This window comes from Pteropus vampyrus, unplaced genomic scaffold (genome assembly GCF_000151845.1).
Source record: "Pteropus vampyrus isolate Shadow unplaced genomic scaffold, Pvam_2.0 Scaffold29, whole genome shotgun sequence".
Taxonomy (NCBI): domain Eukaryota; kingdom Metazoa; phylum Chordata; class Mammalia; order Chiroptera; family Pteropodidae; genus Pteropus; species Pteropus vampyrus.
The window spans coordinates 2,204,974-2,224,435 of NW_011888810.1; the positions used below are offsets into that span (position 1 = coordinate 2,204,974).

Consider the following 19,462-nt stretch of genomic DNA (forward strand, 5'->3'; position numbering starts at 1 on the left):
TTCTCCAACCTCCACTTCAGAGCCTACTACCCGGATACAGTTGTCACAGCAACGCCCCTGCCCTGGAGGGCTGAGTGACCTGGTTCTAGTTAAGGAGCCCACGTGGGTATCAGCTCATTAGGCCTCTGCACACACTCTGGGCGTCACAGGCAGTATCACTCTGGGTGGTAATTAGCCATATCTGCAGCCCCAATTGCCTAATACAAATGGAGGGGGGTGTTTCTATCTTTTGGCAGCTTTGGCCCAACCACCCTCCATCTGAAAGGTAGGGCGGGACAAACTACTCCAGGCTGTTCTTTCATCACCTCTTTCCTGCTTGTTTGCTTCTTTCTTACCTTCCCCTGAAATCAAGCTTTGAATGTTAAAGGGGCACAGAGGAGGAAGACTTTGATAGTGTGGTGGTGGAGGTCAGTGTAGGGAGTTGAGTACCAGGGTGATTACTTTAGGCCCTTTTCTTCCCCAGGATCTCAATCCCTGGGTCAGCCACAGGAATTTTCAGAACGTTCTTGAAATGCATTCCGAAGCCCTTCCCTGGACTCTCTGCCCTGCCATCGGGGGCTCTGTCTTCTCCCCATGGGACTCTCCAAGGCCAGAGAGTCCCCAGGGGCCTCAGATTGGAGGCCTTGTGGTCTCTGTAGCTCTTGCCAGTGGGATGCCCTTCAGTGTGTTCAGGCACTTGGCTGTGGAGCAAACCTAACTTCAGCTGGCTTCCCTGCTGCACCTGTGCTCCACTCATTCATTCCACAAATATTTATAGAGGGCCTATGACACATCAGACACTTTCTCAGGAACGGGAGAGACAAATAAAATCAAGCCCCTGCTCTCCTGGAGATTATATTCCAATGGGGGTGAGGCCAACAGCCAATAATCAAATATGTAATGTGTGAGGCCAACAGCCAATAATCAAATATGTAATGTGTGAAGGTTGACCAGTGCTACTGAGAAAAACGAAGCAGGGCAGGGGATGCAGAAAGCCTGGGGCCAGGGTCTGAAGGCCTCGGGATCAGGGCACCTTAGCTGATACCTAGATTAATTAAAGGAGGAAGCCATCTGGGGGGAGAACATTCTAGGGGACAGAAAATGCAGAGGCCCTGAGGCAGGAACATGTTTGGCTGGTTGGAGATACAGGAGATATAGGAGGAGGTGGAGTGAGCAGGAAGCCGGTGGTTGTGATGAGGGCATGTGAGGATTTACAGGCCATGAGTGAGGATCTTACTCCAAGGAAGAAGGGAAATAAATGGAAGGTCTGAGCAGAGGAGGGACCTTACCTAACCCCTTTGTTCCCTCAAACACCTCACTTTCCTCCCTGAGAAGATAGGCCTTAAAGAGTGGCCACCAATGGGACATATATTTGTATAGGTACATAAAAATATATATGGTGCATAGGAGGAAGAAAAGGGTATCGAATGGATAGTGATTGTTCCCTCTGGAGCGGGCAGTGGGATGGGAGGGGTAAGAGAGGGGACAGGGAGGTGGGAAGGGGACTTGATATGTTGCTTTCTATACTTGTGTATTATTTGAATAGATGACACAGAGAATTATTCGATATTTTTCACAAGTAAAACAGCAAATAAATACATACATGCACATATACATTGCATACTTACATTCATGCACATATTGATACATATACACACATGAATATACACACATATAGACATTATATATACATGGGGACACACACACATACATACATACTTTGAGCACCCAGGTGTACCTACCTTGAAAACGTTTCTGTTATACCATCTGGTGGAACACTTGTCATTATGATGTCTGAATAATCTATCGCATCCCCTCCCTGGCATTACACAGTAGCTACAGGGATGCTGAAAGGGCCTTGTCAGTGGATGGTGGAGGCTGAAGGAGTCCAAATTTTGTTTAGGATGAAGAGCAGCCCCTTTGCTGCTAGGTGAGTGGAGACTGCCTTGGCTGATGAGGGCACCTTGTCCAAGGTCATACTTCCTTTGGGAATGGTCTACTCTAATGACTTATTGATGTGGGGGCATAAAGGCCAGGGCTCCTTTGCCCTAACTTGGGACCACTCTGAAGGACCATCCCAGCTTCAGAACTCTCTGAAGGTTGGCTGATGCCTCTGGGAGACTGCATGGTAGCTCACTTCCCCCTTCCCTAAGAAACCTCCTCCGTGCTAACCTCCATCTCTGCTTCTGGGGACACCTTGCTCTGGCTGTCCTCATGCTGGGGTTCTGCAGGCCCAGTAGGGCTGGTGGTCCCAGCCAGGTCTTACCTTTTCCTCCTTGTGGAAGGCCAGGCAGGAAGCCCAGCTCGTTCCCCGGATATATGCAGTTGCCATCTTGAGAATATCCATATTGAAAGGCTGCTCGAGAAAAACGATGTAGTTCTCGGTGATCCCAAAGCTGTGGTAATAGCTTGGGGAGAGGAGAGAGCGGGAGGCAATGGAGCAGAGCACCTCGGTGCGCTTCAAGGGGCTCTTTCCCTTCATCCTGTCCTCTGGAGAAAAGCAAGGCTCAGGCACAGCGCAGGGCCTCCCCCAGACCATGGCTCCCCCAGACCATGCCACCATTGCCTGCAGCTGAGCCTCTTAAACTGACCCGGTCACTAATAAGAAACTTTGAATAAGAGCAGACAAGTAAACCAGAGGAAGGGGCTGCTGTCTGGCTGACACAGGGGCAGAGGCTGAGTCCTTCTGCTCAGGTCCACCCTCTTTGTGAGACCTGGTTCTATAATCTGAAAACACGGAATCACAGAGTCAGGTCTCTGGGCCAGGGGTCCGCAACCACAGCCCAGAGGCTAACCCAGCCTTCACCAGCTTTTGTTTAAAGGTTTATTTGGAATATAGCCATGATCCCTTCTTTATGCAGAGTCCATAGCTGTTTTTCTTTCAAGCTACATCAGCACTGTTGAAAAGTTGCAACAAAGTCCACATGTCTGCAAAGCCTCAAATATTTACGTTTAGACCCTTTACAGAAAAAGTTTATTGACCCTTCTGGAGCAATGCTCCTCGAACTTAAACGTGCATACGGATCATCTGGGGATGATGATAAAATGTGAAGTTTGACTCAGTCTGTGGGGCTGGGGCCTGAGGTTCTGCATTTCTATCAAGAGCCCAGGTGATAGGCCAGCTTCCCAGGGTTATGCTTTGATGTTTTGCTAAGGACCATCATTTGACATTGTTAATAGAAAAAATATACATTGGCCTCTGCCCCTAGTTCCTGGAACAGAGCTCCCCAAACCCTTGTACTTTTGCTCTTATCACTTAAGAAATTACGAAGTGGCCCATCAACCGGGCACTTGCTAGAAATGCAGAACCTCAGACCCCAGCCCGCACACCGAGTCAAATGCCACATTTCATCAAGATCCCCAGATGATCGTATGCATGTTAGTTTGAGAAGCATTGCTCCAGAGCAGGAGCTGACAAAGTTTTTTAGTAAAGGGTCCAAGAGTAAATATTTGAGGCTTTGCACATATGTGGTTTCTGTTGCAACTATTCAACTAGGAGCATCTCTGGTTCTAATATTTGATCTTTGACCCTGTCCCTGACATGGGGCTCCTAAGACCTTTGTAAACTCCTAAGTGATAAGAGCACTAGGAACATCTTTCGTTCTAATGAGGTGACTCTGGATGGGTTCTTGGATGGGGGCTGATCACCGAAAGACCAAGCCATGATTGCAAGATTGGAATTTTCAGCCATACCCCCTATCCTCCAGAGTAGGGAGAGGGACTGGAAATGAAGTTAATAATTGATCGTGCCTACGTGAGAAAGCCTCCATAAATTCCCAATAGAATGAGGTCGAGAGAGCTTACAGGTGGGCAAACACATCCACCACACTGGGAGGGTGATGCACCCCAACTCCATGGGACAGACCTCGCCCTATATAGCTTTTCATCTGGCTGTTCATCTGTGTCCTTTATCATATCCTTTAATAAACTGGTAAATACAACTAAGTGTTTCTCTGAGTTCTGTGAGCCGCTCTAGCGAATTAATCGAATCCAAGGTAGAACTTGTGGGAACCCCCAATTTGTAGCCAAGTCAGATAGAAGTTGTGGTAACCTGGGGACCTACTACTTGCAATTAGCGCCTGAAGTGGGGCCAGTCTTGTGGGACTGAGCCCTTAACCTGCAGGGTCTGACACTATCAAGTAGATAGCCCTAGTACTGAGTTAATTTATAGGACACCAGCTGGTGTTGCAGAGAATTGCTTGGTGTGGGGAATCCCCACGCCACTCCCCAGCTAGTGTGAGAAGTGTCGTGAGTCTGGTAGTAGCGTGAAAGTGAAGGAGACACATGGGAGAGAAGCAGAGAAGGGAACACTGGAGTTTTTCTAAGACAGACATGTATTTCACAGGGTTTCCATGAATTTCTCTTGGCACTGCCCATTCTGAAACACCTGAGAATGAGACTAAGTACCTGTTGTGATGAAGGGCTTTTCCATATATTATAACCAGGAAGGCTGACTGTATGATTCCCATTTTATAGATGGGAAACTGAGGTTTAGTGGAATGATCTATCATTATAGCCAAAGTTACAGGGTTAAGCCAAGAAGGCACAGCCCCTTAGCCTGACTACTTCCTGTTATGTTAGGGGTCATAACACTCACAGCATGAAGGCAATGAACAGAATGAAATCATGGAGTAGGGCCTCACCCTGTGCCCAAACACAGAAGGTGCTCAGTACATGTTTGATTTTCTCATTTCTCCGCAAGGATGAGTCACCCACTGGCCAAAGGCCTCCCCACCCAGGCCTGGGGCTGCTTTCTAATGAGTTATCTGTAAGCGTCCCTACCTCCCTTGTGGCCACCTGTGCACACTGTGAACAGCTGGCTGGTGGGAGGGAGACTGTGGGTTTTGGGTTAGTTCTTTTCCCAACAAAACAAATGAAGCACAAAGCAAACTGTAATGAAAAGCACCCTGGCCTGGCAGGCAGGAGATGGGTGTGATCCCAGGGAAGCATGATGTTGGTGGCTCCTGTAAGCTATGTGACCATGGGTATGTGACCTGATCCCCTGGGCCTCACGGTCCTCCTCTGTAATATGAGGTGGCAAATCTAAATGCCTAGACCATCCCCAGGTCTGACATTCTAGGTTTCCAAGCTAGACCTTAAATCCTTTTATTGGCTTAATTAATAGGAGTTCCATTTAACAAGAATACTCATTGTACCTTCCGACCTCAGGGACTCACTCGCATCTGCCAACAGAGCCTGGTAACTTGCTTAGGAGGTTCTACAGGACTGCGAGGAGAGGGAACAGCAGGGATCACGGACAGAAACCAGTTTTCCTAAACCAGATGGTCAGGACAGGCACCTGAATAGTTCACCCTGTCTCTAGCCACCAACGGAGGCCTGGTCTTGGTGTGGTTCCCAGGAAGGTCCTGGACAAGTAAAGGCTAGGAGCCCTGTCTTCCTCCCCCTCAGGAACATACAATCACAATTGCCCTGGGCTTCCCTCCAGAATCCCAGTGCTAAGCGGAGAAGGTCCAGAAGGCCCAGAGAACAGGGTGGGAATCTGGAGTAGATCCCAGCAGTGCTGAGCTCCCTGAACAACTTTGAGAACCTGGCTTCAGGGGGCTGGGAAGAAAGTGGGTGGCAGAGCCCTGACATACAAAGGTCTGTCAGAAGACTGAAAAAAATAACTGGAAGGAAGGAAAGATGGAAGGAGGGGAAAATACATGGGTGGATGATGGATGGATGGATGGATGGATGGATGGATGGATGGATGGATCGATGGATGATAGATGGATAAATTAATGAACTAATGAACTGGAAGCTAAAGAAAGGGAGGTTAGAATAGTAAGGGGATTCACTTCTTCCAAAAGGAAGCAAGTAATACCTCTTTTCTCCTAAAGAAGAAAAGCGAGTTCATATCATTTGAATCATGTAGGAAGGAAAGCATCAGATTGAGTCTTGTATCATCAACAAAAGTCAGCACTCTTCAAAGGAGCCACCCTTGGAGTCTGTGCTTCATTATATCCCCAGAATGACCTACCTGGTACTGTAGCAGGGATCTTAAAGAGCACGTATTTTGTCTTTCCCTTGTCCACAATGGCTGTGCCAATGTTGAGAACATTTCCAGCCGCATCATAATGAGGGTGCGCTGTTGCCAGATTCACAGCCACATATTTGCGATAATCAACCTGCAAAATATGATAGGCAATTGGTTTTGAAAAGGGGAGAGGATAAAATCCTGTGAAAAGCTGACAGATTCCAGGTTCTCAGAGATAATGGCTACTTTTGCATATCTCCTGATCTAAAATAAGGCGGACTTCACCTTTAAAGAGGATGTTTACTCTTGCACCCTGATATAACTTCCTGGGGGGCCTCCTACAGCAAATCTGTTACAGGGGGCTTAGTGACCTGTGTGGTTTCTGTGGCAGTTTTTCTGGATCCTATTGCCTGGCTCTGCTGGGGTCCTCAGAGTGGAGACAGGATGCCTCACTGCAAAGAGCTCTGAGCAATGACTTGTGCAGAGAGGCAGCTTTAGTGTTAATTGTGGCCACTGCTCTGGGTCCTTCTGCTTAAGTCATTTAAACCCTCACCTTTTGCATTCCACAGAGGCAGAAGTCTCCAGGCCTATCTCATAGGATTATTCTAAGAACAAAGAGGTTAGGAAAACATTTGGTCAAAGGAAAATTCAACTAGCAAGCTTAATAATGATCCTGCTCTGAACAGGCCACAACCTTAGAACAATTGTGGCAGGGGAACCAGCTGTCCACCCTTCCTCCCCCAGAATAGCTCAGCCTCCAGCCAAAAAGTCAGGCAGTGCTTAATTCTCTCCTAGTATTTCCTCTTTGCAGCTTTGTGGAACGCATACATCAGTTGGACCTATGTCGCTTAGCTTAAAAGGAGCTGGACATAATTTCATAACTAAGAAAAGCACTCCTTTTAACAGATCTTTAAAATGTATTACAAAGACACTGAGGCTTTGAATAACCAGCTGGAGAAAATTGAAAGTGGGTCTATTGATTTTTACAAAAGTGTTGACTTGATTCTGCCCAGAAAGGTATCTGCTTGGGCATTTATTTTGTACCCTTGCTCTCTGCCTAATGCCTCCCTCTTCAGGTCAATACAAGGTAGGGCTACTGGGAGTCCTGGGTGTTCCAGTCATCCATGCAGACTCCCACTGAGCTCCCATTCAGTGCAGGACTATGGACTCTGTTATGGGTTGAATTGTGTCTTTCAGAAAGATATGCTGAAATCCTAACTCCTAGTATGTGTATTTGGAAGTAGGTACTTTGCAGATGTATCAAGTTAAAATAAGGTCATGCTGGATTAGGGTGGGGCTTAATCCAGTGATTTATATCCATAGAAGAGATTGGAGTGATGCATACATCTATCGGCCAAGGAACACCAAGAATTGCTGTGCAACTACCAAAAGCTGGAGGAGGCAAGAGATGATCCTTCCCTGGAGCCTTCAGAGGGAGCATGGCCTTACTGACACTGTGATTTCAGATTTCCAGCCCCCAGAACCATGAGAGAGTAAATTTTTATTGTTTTAAGCCACCTAGTTTGTAGTATTTGTTATGGTAGCCCTAGGAATGAATACAGACACAAAATGTAAAATACAGTCCCAGCCCTAAGGGAGCTTGGACTCTAGTGTAAGTGCTGTGCTGGAGAAACCCCAGAGCCAGTGGCATTAGGGGAGGGGGTTCCAGTCATGAGTTCCTGCAGGCCAGGGGGTCCCTGCCTTGAGTCAGGAAGTGATGCTGGTTGTAGGTTTGCTGATACCTTTTCCAGAGTTTCCAGAGTCTGTGGGTTGATTTTCCTGAAGTAATTGGTCTCTGTGGTTGCATAGAAGTCTTCTCCGCACTTCATGATGTTAATCAGACAGTTGTCTGTGAATTCGGGGATGGTGTGGGACAGGTAGGAGAAAGCTCTGGAGAGGAAAGCAAATCAGCGGGGTCAATGGCTATGTCCACCTAGCTAGAAAGTTCTGCTTGAGATGGTTTTAGTTTTCCTACTACTTTAAATGTTCTCCTTCAACTGAGGAAGAAAAAATACTGGGTCCCAATAGGTCACTTGAAGAATCTTGAGGACTCAGATATCAAGTTGCCCAAAGATACCACCATGTTGAATCAGCTAAGGAATGAGTCAGCTGGGACAACGCAGCCACCAACTGATCCCTCCTGGGCTCTCAAAAATCCAAAGGTCTCCCACACCAGAGCCAGAAAGTGCTGGTGGGTTGTTCTAAAATATTTTAAAAAGCTCTTCCCTGCTTTGGGTAAGAATGTGAGATCACGCTGGTTACCTCAAATTTTCCCAGGAACTGAGATTTTTAAAAAAGGAAAGCAAACTAATTTTGAGTTAAGAACTCATAACTAATTTGATCAGAAGGCAAACAAAGCTGGAAGAAAAATCCTGGATCCACGTATTGGTCAGTGCTCCACCTACTGGCAAATAATGTAACAGCAAGGATGCCACACAAGTGGTTTTAAATGAATTCCCTCCCCCTCCACATTTCCTCACCGGCTCTTCCTCCATCTGCAAATGTGAGTTCAGAACAGTTCTGGAAAAGCAAAAGCAATCTTCCATCTCTGGGCCAGTCTACCCTTAACACATTTCATAACTCTTCTACCTCTAAAAAATATCAGGAAGGAGATACTGACAGCAGGCCTGATTCCGTGGCCAACAATTTGATTACCAAATATTTAATACATTCACATGCATCATAGCCTAGATGATTTAAAATGTATACAGCTAAAAATCTTCCCCTATTCTTTCCTCCATTTGTTGGTTTCCCACTTCCTTATGCATCCTTTGAGAGTTTCTTCATGCACAAAGAAGCAAAAATAAATCTAGATTTCTTTCTGCTTTTGTATGTAAAATATAGCATATTATTTGCTCTTATATACCTTGCTTTTTTTCACTTAATATATCTTGGAAATCTTTCCATTCAGTACATAGAAAACTTTCCCTTTCCTTTTTACTTTTGCCTGGTATTTTCTTGTATAGTTTTACTGTTATTTATTTACCCACTCCTCTGTTGAACATTTGGGATATTTTCAGTTCCTCATTCTAACAAATAATGCAGCCACAAATAACCTTGTATGTTTGTCATTTTGGACACAAACAAGTATATCTCTAGACCGAAGGGAATGTGCATTTGTAATTCTGATAGATAACTCAAAATTGCTCTCCCATCAGCCATGTGGGAGAAGACCTAATAATCCCTCAGGTACTCTTTGCCTCGCTTGCTTTCAGTGATCAAGAATTGCATAGCCTATATGGGCAAAGTCCAGTCATGAGAAGTTTTCATCTACCATAAAGACAACTGACAGAGGAGCAAACACCGGTTGTTTTGACCATCAAGGATATCAAAAAGCATGACCAGATTAAAAATGGACAGTTACTTGGAAAATATGTTTTTGCAGGGGTCTGGATAGGCCATTGTTCCAAACTCTGACACCACAATCCTGTTTGCTTCGATATTGGCATTGTAGGTGTCACTTCTCAGGTATTTGCTCCTGTAATAGACTTCACCTGAAAGAGAAGAAGCAGAATCATCCCAGGCTGACACCTTTACAGGGCTTTAATATCTATTTCAGCCATTCCAGGGGTTTTACTAGGGAAAGGTAATATAGAAGTGGGGATATAATGGTGACTGGGACAGGCAAGAGCTCTATCTCTGCAAGAGCTCCACATAATCCCTGCTCCATCGTCTACCGGCCATGCACTTGACCTTGTGTCAGAGGCAGCCTCAGTTCCCTCTGCTGTGATGTGAGGATTGTTTAAGGCCTGTTAAGTACTTAGCATGTGGTAGGTGCTCAATAAAAGCTGCATACGCTATTGAGATACAGTGGGCAGAGAGGGCAGGGCTTTGGATCTGGGGTTAGTCCCAATCTACGCCCTGTGATTATGACTGTCTCTTCATCTCATTGAACCTCAGTTTCCTCAGCTGGAAGTTGGGGATCATACAGTCTTCCTCAGCTAGGGTTGGCAGTTTTAAATGAAATAGGAAGATACAAGGAGTTTAGGCCACTGCCATACATTGATAAGTGATGGCTGCTGAAATTCTGGATTGTCCAATAAAATTTTAGAGGCAGGAATACTCACCTGGGAGTTGGTGAGGCCACACACACTGGTCTTCAGCCACATGCTACACATAACCTGCTTTGGGGCTACCCTGGCCTCTTCTTGAGCTGGCCTGTCTTTTTCTGGTCACTCTCTCTGAGGATCACCACCCACAGGCATTGGCTAAGGTGCTTTGGGCCCTGTAGTGCTTTACCTAAAATGATGAATTCTGTTTACTTGAAGTGTAAACTCTCAGCCCAGGCTGGTTGTTGACAGGTGGCCATTTCCTATAAACAACCAGCCCCAAAGCACCGGAGCACTTGGGGGCCAGAGGAAAATGTGTCTCTGGAATTACTCAAGGCTGACACTCAACTTTGAGGTTGAGATTAAAGAAGAAGCCCCATGCATTCCCTACCGCTCTGCTTGTGGGAGAGTTCCATTAGCCACATTCCTTCTAAAGGGACACAAGTAAACATACTCCTGCTTGAAATCTTCTAGAATTGGGTCTGGTTGGGGGTGAGCAGAAAGCGGGATACACATACACACATATACTTATGTATATATGTATGTAAAAAATTACATTTGTTATATATAAGTAAACAAATATATATACTTTCATATGTATATATACATGTATGTATATGTGTGTGTGCATATTATATATATATATATATATATAGAGAGAGAGAGAGAGAGAGATATTTTTAAGCAAACTTTCCAAAAGGCTACTTTGGAGCTCTAACAGTTAAAAAAGTCAGCTTTGGAAAGGCTAAATTCTCAAGAGCTCTTTTGTCTCTGGCTCTTGGAATTTACATGTTCAAATCCTCATGGGACAACAACTTTGCCTCTTATTAGAAAATCATCGAATAAACTGCTAAGGGAAACTTAGGTTCACACATCTCTGTGCCTGCTTTATAAAAACATTTTATTTTAAAATCATTTTAAATTTATAGAATAGAGCACTCCTGTACACCCTTCACCCAGCTTCCCCTTCTCCACTCTGCCTCTTGTATTCAAATCTGTGTTAGTTTTTTAAAGCATTAACTTCTCTGGCCTCTGCTGAAGGTCACAAGCCATTTTTCTGTCTTTTTGCTTTCTTGTTCCAAAGTATTATTCGTGTGGCACTAACTTGGGTTCTCCATGCTATCTGTACACTACAATCATCTGGTGCTTTAAAAAAATCACAGAAGCCTGAGTCCCACCCCCACGGCACTGTGATGAGTTTGGTCTTGGGTGGGACTGGGCAGCCAGGCTGGAGGTCCACAGTGGAGGTTTTTTCCAAACCTTGTTATGCTCAGGGTCATCTAGGAAATGTGTGAGAAACACAGATGCTCTGTTCTTAATCTTCAGGATTTTGATTCACTCAAGCCCTGGGGGATGAGAAGCTGAAGTGTGTGTGTGTCAGGACTTGCAGCTTTAATATGTATCCCTGCGGATTCTGATGTAAGAGGTCCACAAATCAACTTTTCAGAAATATGGGCTTTGTGTTCTCTTCAAATCCAAGAACACTGCTTGCCCTCTTGAATCATGTATAGCAGTACTCAGCATTTTTAATTTATATCTCCACTGTTAGACAATGGGCAGCCATTGAGAGTTCTAGAGGAGAAGAGAGATGAAGCCAGGATATGCCACACCAACACCAACAATCTGGCAGCCTCGAGAGGATAGGGCTGGAGAGGCGGGAGAAAGTCAGTAGCTGGCAAGATGGAGTAATGGGGGAAGAATTCCATAATGGTTAGGACTTGAGATTCTGGGTTTAGAGAGTGTTGGGTTTATATCTGACCACCACTTCTTAGCTGTGTGCATTTGGACAAGTTCCTTGGCCTCTCTGGGCCTTAGATTCTCATCTGCAAAATTGAAATAGTAACAGTGGTACCTACCTCAGGAGTTATAGTGAGGGCTGAGGTGTGGATGGGTATGAAGCACTTAGGCCAGTAGCCAGCAAGTACTTCCAGTAGAGAGTATTAAAGAGATGGGTTGGGAAAGTGTCATTTCCTTCTACCAAAACAATCTTTACCTCATTTGTGTCATTTTGGCTCCATAAAGAGTTTCAAAGTGCCCCTCTGGGTAATGCCCCATACTAGGTGATGAAGATACAACAATTTGCAAAGAGACCCTGCACTCTGGGGTCTCCCACCCTATCCTGAAGAATGGCAAATTGATCATTGCAAAGCAGAGTAAGGCATGCACTCTCAACACATGCCCAGGTTCAAGGGCAGGACAGGGGAAGAGTGAGTAATTGGGTGTAGCCTCCATACTTCCCATTTTCCAGCCACCTTCAGCTTAGGAATAGAATTGAGTCTTTCATGCTACTGTATTGTGTGTGTGTGTTTTTTTCTGTGTATTATGATGTTTTGACATCGTAAAAAACCTTTCTAGCTGGGGAAAGACTGTTGCTCCCTGGACTAGCCAATTCTTAGAAGTAACAAAGGACTCAGCATGTCTTTGACATGCAAACTAACCAATCCAAAGTCAGATCTTCTCTCTCTGGTCCATACACCTCAGGAGGCAATATCCTCTGCCGTAATCATCGGAGGGCTAGGTGCCAGGCAACTAGAGACCACCACTATAGCTCAAAGCCCACTGAAGAAATTATTTACACGAGCCAGTTCTAAGGCATTTACCCTGCCCTGTCTTGCCTTTCCCTCCAAACTCCAATAAAGGCTGTGGCCTAAGTGCTTCCCCTGCTCCTGTCTTTTGCCTCCTGACCACCTTGGTGTTCTCCCATGTGGCCTTGCATGATGTGCTGTGCCTCCTGTCCCTAGGACCTGTAAATATAATAGCCATTGTTTTCCTGAGCCTCTCTGTGTCTCCTCTTGTGGTCACACCCACCTGACCATCTCATAAAAGGATACAAAATAGCTATTTACCTTTGACACTGAATTTTTAGTTCAAAAACCTACTAGAAGCCTTTAGAAAATCTAAAAAACATAGGATAACTTTGGTCATTTGCCTATTTATCCCATTTAAGGATTTGGGTGGTTGGTGGCCATACTTCTGCAAGATAGCCACGGCTTAGTCATCCCCTTGCTGGTTCCCTTGTCCTTGGAGGTCTCTATGGAAGGGTGCCAGAGCCACAGCTTGCTAAGTCATGAGGGTCACTTTAGCAACCTACCATTTCTCAGGTAGTTGGTGAGTGAGTGAATGTGTGTGTGTGTGTGTGTGTGTGTGTGTTTTGTGGTGAAGATAAGGGGTGACTGCTGCAAACTGTTCAGACAACATGAGTTGAGATGCCAACCCTACCTCAGTGACCTTGGATAAGTTACTCATTATCACTAATGTTTCCATTTATGCATCTGCTAAGAGGGGACAAGAATACTTCCCATATAGCATTAATGTGAGCACCAGAAATGGACCATGAAGGACCTGGCAACTCAAGTGAAGCAGAGCCTCATGGAAAGGAAGCCCCCTTTTATACACCTCATCCAGAACAACATGTATTTTCCACGGAATCATTGGTGACTTCTATTTAGAAAAGGAGAGGATTGTTAAGGCTTATGGCTGTCAGGAAATATGAAACTACCCACTCTGTAGCCGAGTCTCAGTAAAATCTGTAAGTTTTTGCAAACTCAGAGCTCATGGTTTTCACATATGGTATCTCCATTCTTAAATGTTTGAGCAAGTTGCTGGCATAGAATCTACACTCAAAAAATAATTGCTGACCAGTCTGAAAGAAATAATAGTTATGTAAAAATAATAGCTAATGTTTATTGAGCACATATTATTTTTCAGACACAGAAAGCTTTACAGACATTAATTCCTTTAAATTCCACAGCAATTCTATGAGATATGCTACTGATATCTCCATTTTACAGATGGGAGACGGAGACACAGAAAGGGTCAGTAACTTGGCCAAGGTCACAAAGCTTAGATACATGTTAACTAGGATGGTGGAGCTGCGATTCAAACCCAGTGATGATGATGGTGTTTTTTAATCTACTGAGCACTTACCAGGTGTCAGGCCCTTACTATATATCTATACTTCTAATCATCACGACTGCCCTTCAGGAAGGATGATTAAGCTCTTTTTACTGATGAGAAAACTGAGGCCAAGTGAGGTGACGTGACCACAGTTTGCTCATGCTAAAACACAGGGGTTAAAGAAAAATTTCGCCAAGCTGAAGTTCTTGGACACAAATTTGCCCACCGTGTGACCCTGAGCCTGCTAAAGCCTTATGCAATCCATCCTGGACCTCTTTGAGAACTTGGCTCAGCCGTTGTGACGTAAACCAGCTCAAAGGCCAACAGCAAAGAGTTTATAATCCAATTCTTGAGCCAGTCACCTAAACTCCAAATTTTACCTTATTTGTGGCACCTTCTATTTTCTCTCTATATTGGTGTCCATTCAGGGAGAGCCACTGAACATACTGATTGAGTATGGCTCTCCTTTGCCCTTGTTCTTTTCAGCTCTGTACTCTATTTTGATTCAATATGTGATTGATTCTAAAGCCTTCAGTCTTTCACCTGCCCTTGCTTGCCTTATTGAGAATGCATATTATTGTGCAAGTTGAACCCTGGTCACCTTTCCAGGGAAGTTTGTGCTTATTGTGGGCTGAATAACCACCTTCCCAAGATGTCCAAGTCTTAATCCCTGGAATCTGTGAATATAGTACCTGACAAGGCAGAAGAGACTTTATAGATGGGATTAAATGAAGGATTTTGAGAAGGGAGATGATCTTGGATTATCTGGGTGGGCCTAATGTCATCACAAAGGTCCTTATAAGAGGGAAACAGGAAGGTTAGAATCAGAGATACATGATAGAAGCAGAGAGAGAGAGAGACAGAGGGAAACAGAGAAAGAGAGAGAGTGATCGATTGATTGACTGCTGGCTTTGAAGATGGAGATGGGGCCACAAGCCAAGGTATGCAGGCAGCTTCCAGAAACTAGATAAGGCAGAAAATGGATTATCTCCTAGAACCTCCAGAAGGAATGCAGCCCTGCCAACACCTCGATTTTGGCCCAGGGAAACCCATTTCAGATTCCCAACTTCCAGACCTGTAAAAGAATAAATTTGTGCTGTTTTAAGTTACTAAATTTGTGATTATTACAGCAGCAACAGTAAACTAATATAGCACTCTTACCATCTCTAATTGTGAAGCTATGGAGCAAGGCTAGGCCATCAAACCAATGGTTGTATCTAGTCTCCCCCACCGTGTGCATCCCAGGCCCATTGCGAAGAAGGATTCCCTGCAGCCATGTTGGAATCTTGCCTGTTAAGAGAAAGAATGATTAGTTTTCATGTCTAAACCAAAAAGCTAGAAGAAATGGCCATGGAGAGTAATTGAGGCCATAGCCCCAATATCACTCACCACATCCATTCATTTACTCAGCAGTCATTTCCAGAAAGCGTATAATACACCTGGCGTTGTGCTAGCACTGAGGATACCAAGATGAATAGGCATCATCCCTGCCCTCAGATTGCTCACCATCCATGAGAGACAGAGAGAGGAATCAACAGACACTCAAAATACACTGTGGAAAAGCCAATGCAATAGACTCAGCCAAGGGCCGCATGGACAGGACCTCACCCTGAGGTTGGATGGAGGAAGAACAGGAGGGTGAGGACTGCTTCCTGGAGGATGTGACCTGGATGAGTCTTGAGGGAAAGTAGGTATTTGCCTCACAAAGGCATGAGGAAAGAACTTTCTAGAGCTATGCTGGCTCTGTGGTATGGTAGTCACCAGCCCCATATGGTGACTGAACACTTAAAATGTGGCCAGTCCAAACTGAGATGTGCTATAAGTGTAAAATACACACCAGATTTCAAAGACTAAGTGTGAAAAAAAATGTAAAATATTTCATTAGCAACTTTAAAAATATTGATTACATGTTAAACTGATAATGTTTTGGATATGTTTGGTGTGCTAAATAAAATATACTATTAAAATTAATTTCATCTTTTTATTCTTACTTTTTTGAATATGGCTACTAGAAAATTTAAAATTACACATGCAGCAGACATTATATTTCTATTGGACAGCACTACTCTAAAGATAGGGTGCTGTAGCTGACGTTGTTGGTGCCCTGCCCACCTCCTCTTGCCATTCACCTCTCCCTGAAGGCTGCTTTCTGCAAATACCTGCAGCTCTCTGCATGAGGGCTTTGCCTGCATTGGAAAATTAATGCCCCTGGAATTAGCTCTCACACATTGTTGGGTAGGGAATTGGTGGGGGAGGTCAAATGCCACCACTTCCTTTCCCTGAGCTGGGACAATGTGGGGCAATTTTTACACTATTCCCAGAGGATTCAGCTCTGATGGCTCCCAGTGGTCAGTGTCTGGACAATAACCCTTTTAATAGCTTCCCTCCCAGTGTTTCTTGGGATCAAGTCCCAAATAAACTACTTACACCTGCATTCTTATCTCTGGAGGAACCCAAACCAAGAGAGCAAAGATCAGTTCAAAGACCAGGAGTTGTATTAGCTGTTTAGTAAGACTCTACTGTAATTTCGAGCTAGGACATCATAAGCATTGAGGCTGGAGAGTTAAGCAGAGGCCAAGCGACAAAGATCAACAAGAGTACATCTCAAGGATTTTGATTTGATGCTCAGAAAAATGGGACACCTTTGCCAGTTATAACAGGGAAAATAGAATCAGATATCTTTTCCTGAAAAATTTTTTTTATTGAGAAAACTCACATAACATAAAATCCACCTTTTTAAAGTATACGGTTCAGGGTTTTTTGGTATATACAATGTTGTACAACTACCACCACTATCTAATTCCAGAACATTTGCATCACCCCCAAAAGAAGCTCTGTACCGACCCATTAACAGTCACTCTCCATTTCCCCAGCCCCAGTCCCTGGCAACCACTAATCTACTTTCTTCTCTAAAGCTTGCCTCTTCTGGACATCTTGTATCAATGAAATATGCTCAGATTTGGAGGTTTCAAAATTTGTCTCTGGCTAGATGGAGTGTGAAGTGCAGACAGGAGGAGGAGCCAAGAGGAGGCAGGAAGACGAGAAAGAAGACCAGGGTGGCAGCAGTGGGGACAGAGAAAAACTGTGGATCAAAGAGACTTTGACGACACAGAACTGATAGGACTTAGAGTTTGACTAAATATGGGGTAAAGGGGAAGGGAATGCTTAAAAAAAATGCCAGCCAAGTCTTTTACCTCGGGAAACGTAATAAATGGGAAACCTATTTACAGAGACCCAAGATGCAGGAGGAGTAGGTTGGCAGAGCGGGGAGAGGTGAATTGGAGCATAAGTTAATGCCATAGATATAAGAAAAACAACATTTATTGAGCACTCTGCAATTTCCAAGGCGATTTTTCAGTTGCAAAACTCCAATCTGACTTTCCTCACAAAGAACGCTCACTGTTGTCTTCTCCTTGTGAAAAATGTCCAGTCCGTCTTTCCGAAGATGAACCTGCCCGTGAGCCTGAGCTGACCCACTTGTTCTTAGAATACTGAGCAAGCTCCGCGCTGGGGACCCAAGAGTTCAGACCCAGTCACTGCCTGTAGAGTGTAAACAAGACGGCACCAGGAAAGTGACACCGCAGAAGAGAAGGAGAAAGCCAGAGAAATAAATGAACGAGACACAAAGCCCACTGAAGGAATGTTTCTGCAGTGGTTCCCTGTCGTCTCTTTTACTGGCTCTGCAGTACTCCACGCCAAAATCGCCCCCGTGGTACCTGAGAGGAAATCACGTGCAGGAGTGAGAGCTTATCCCTACTTCTCCATCTTGAAATTAATTCAAGACGCACACATTTGCACACACATAGCACACAGTTGGAATGGGCCACATTTTGCAGAATAATCCCATTGTATATCTGCCAAGTGCAGCATTTCCAGGACTTTTCTCCTGGAAATAGAACAACTCTCTCTACTTGGAAACTGAGTTACAATATATAAAAGCGCACCTCGATTTTCACAGAGAACGTGTCTGGATGATGGGTCATTTTCTCCCATATGCTGTTTTCCAGATTTTCCACAATGAATTTACAAGTATTACTTTTATAAGCAGAAAACGCATACCTCTAAATAGAAAAGAAGAGCCAATCATTTATACAAAAAGCTCACCTGTCACTCTGGCCTTTACAGGCTCCGGTTGTTCTTTCTTATCTCTGCTAAATAGTACATCCATCGCACAGGGCGCCGAGCAAGAGTGATATTGACAGTGAACAGACGCTCCTCCGTGTTCAAGGCAACTGCTCCTTGGCTCCTCCTTTCCTTTCCTTCATGCTCTCCTGCAGCTTCCGTTCTTTACAAATATCTCCCTCCCTCCTGGTGCCACTTGTTTCTCCCTTTGCCTTTCTCTCTCCAAGGGCCTGCTATTTCTTTGTATGCCAGTGGGGAAGCTGCACGGTTATTTATGTTTGATCAAAGATCAATTCCCCAGCCATGTGTCCTAGTTAATCTTTAATCCTCTTATTGTGTTCCCAAATCTTTCTTTCCAGTTCCACTTTTGGTATCACCAAGAAAAGCTAGTTTCTTGCTGAGTTTAGATTGGCAGGATAATTTAGCCGTACATTCTGCTTCGGTATGCTGTCAGAAATAATGCAACCTAGGAGGTAGGGGTGGTTTATAATCAGAGAAACTGTCAGGACCACCAAAGACTCCTGGAATTAGCAGAGCCTAGAGTGTCATCAATCAAATGAATTCCTGCTGCACAGTATGGAAACTTCTGTAGAGATGGGAACGTTTTTGTTTTGTTTTGTTTTGTTTTGTTTTATTAAAGGTCCCTGAGCCTCCTACCCCCAACCCCAAAATCATATATAAAGAGCAATTCAATTCATTATATTTCTCTTTTGGAGAAGTAAACATAAAATACTTCATGTACCCATTTAAACAATAAACATAGGAAACCAAAAAAATCTATTTAATAACTATGAGGAATAGGTGACAATTCCAGTGACGTCAGAAGCATGGTGGCATGAGGGATCTCCCCTGATCTCTCCCCTTGAAATTACAGCAAGCTGAACAACCTCAATCCAACAGACAACAGATAACACTCAGCCTTGTACATAGACACATATGAGAGATCTACACATCAGAGCATCTGAAGGTGGGCGAATCCGGTGATAAAGAGAGGAGGAAAGGGAGAGAAGCAGGGACTGTGGGAGAGACCAGTGCTGCATATGCAGCCCCGAGCTCCTGGCAAGAAGCAGGCAGGGGGAGTTAGATGGCGATTCTCATTCTTTGAAGCCTGGAACACTCTTGCCTGAGTGATCAGCATATTCCTTGTTGCAGAGCCCAGTGATTAGGGAAGAGAGCAGGGCAGACACTGAAAATGGAGGGATGACAGCTGTGTCTTAGCAACTGCCATTGCCAAGCAGAAGGCTGAGTCACAGAGCCTGGCCACCTCTCCTACCATCTTGGAGGCCGCCCCTTCCCCCCTCCGCCAGACTTGGGTGCCACCTACTGGAAATAAAACAACAACAACAACGAAAAAAAACACTCTTATCTACCTGCTAAAGAGAGATTGCTATATAATCAAGTTTCTTTAAGAAAAAAAGAAAAAGGCAGGATATATTCC

General features: G+C 44.6%; 1 protein-coding gene across 1 annotated transcript in view; it reads right to left on the bottom strand.

Moving 5' to 3' along the window:
* BCO1 (beta-carotene oxygenase 1) overlaps positions 1–18,070 on the bottom strand; it is a 31,993-nt gene extending 13,923 nt beyond the window's left edge. The window contains exons 1-6 of the mRNA XM_011356679.2: positions 18,007–18,070; positions 15,064–15,192; positions 9,321–9,450; positions 7,699–7,846; positions 5,960–6,107; positions 2,246–2,469 (exon numbers count right to left, since the gene is read on the bottom strand). Of these exons, the coding sequence (XP_011354981.1) occupies positions 2,246–2,469; positions 5,960–6,107; positions 7,699–7,846; positions 9,321–9,450; positions 15,064–15,192; positions 18,007–18,070 (843 nt within the window). The remainder of the gene's footprint in view (positions 1–2,245; positions 2,470–5,959; positions 6,108–7,698; positions 7,847–9,320; positions 9,451–15,063; positions 15,193–18,006) is intronic.
* Positions 18,071–19,462: the final 1,392 nt, after the last annotated feature.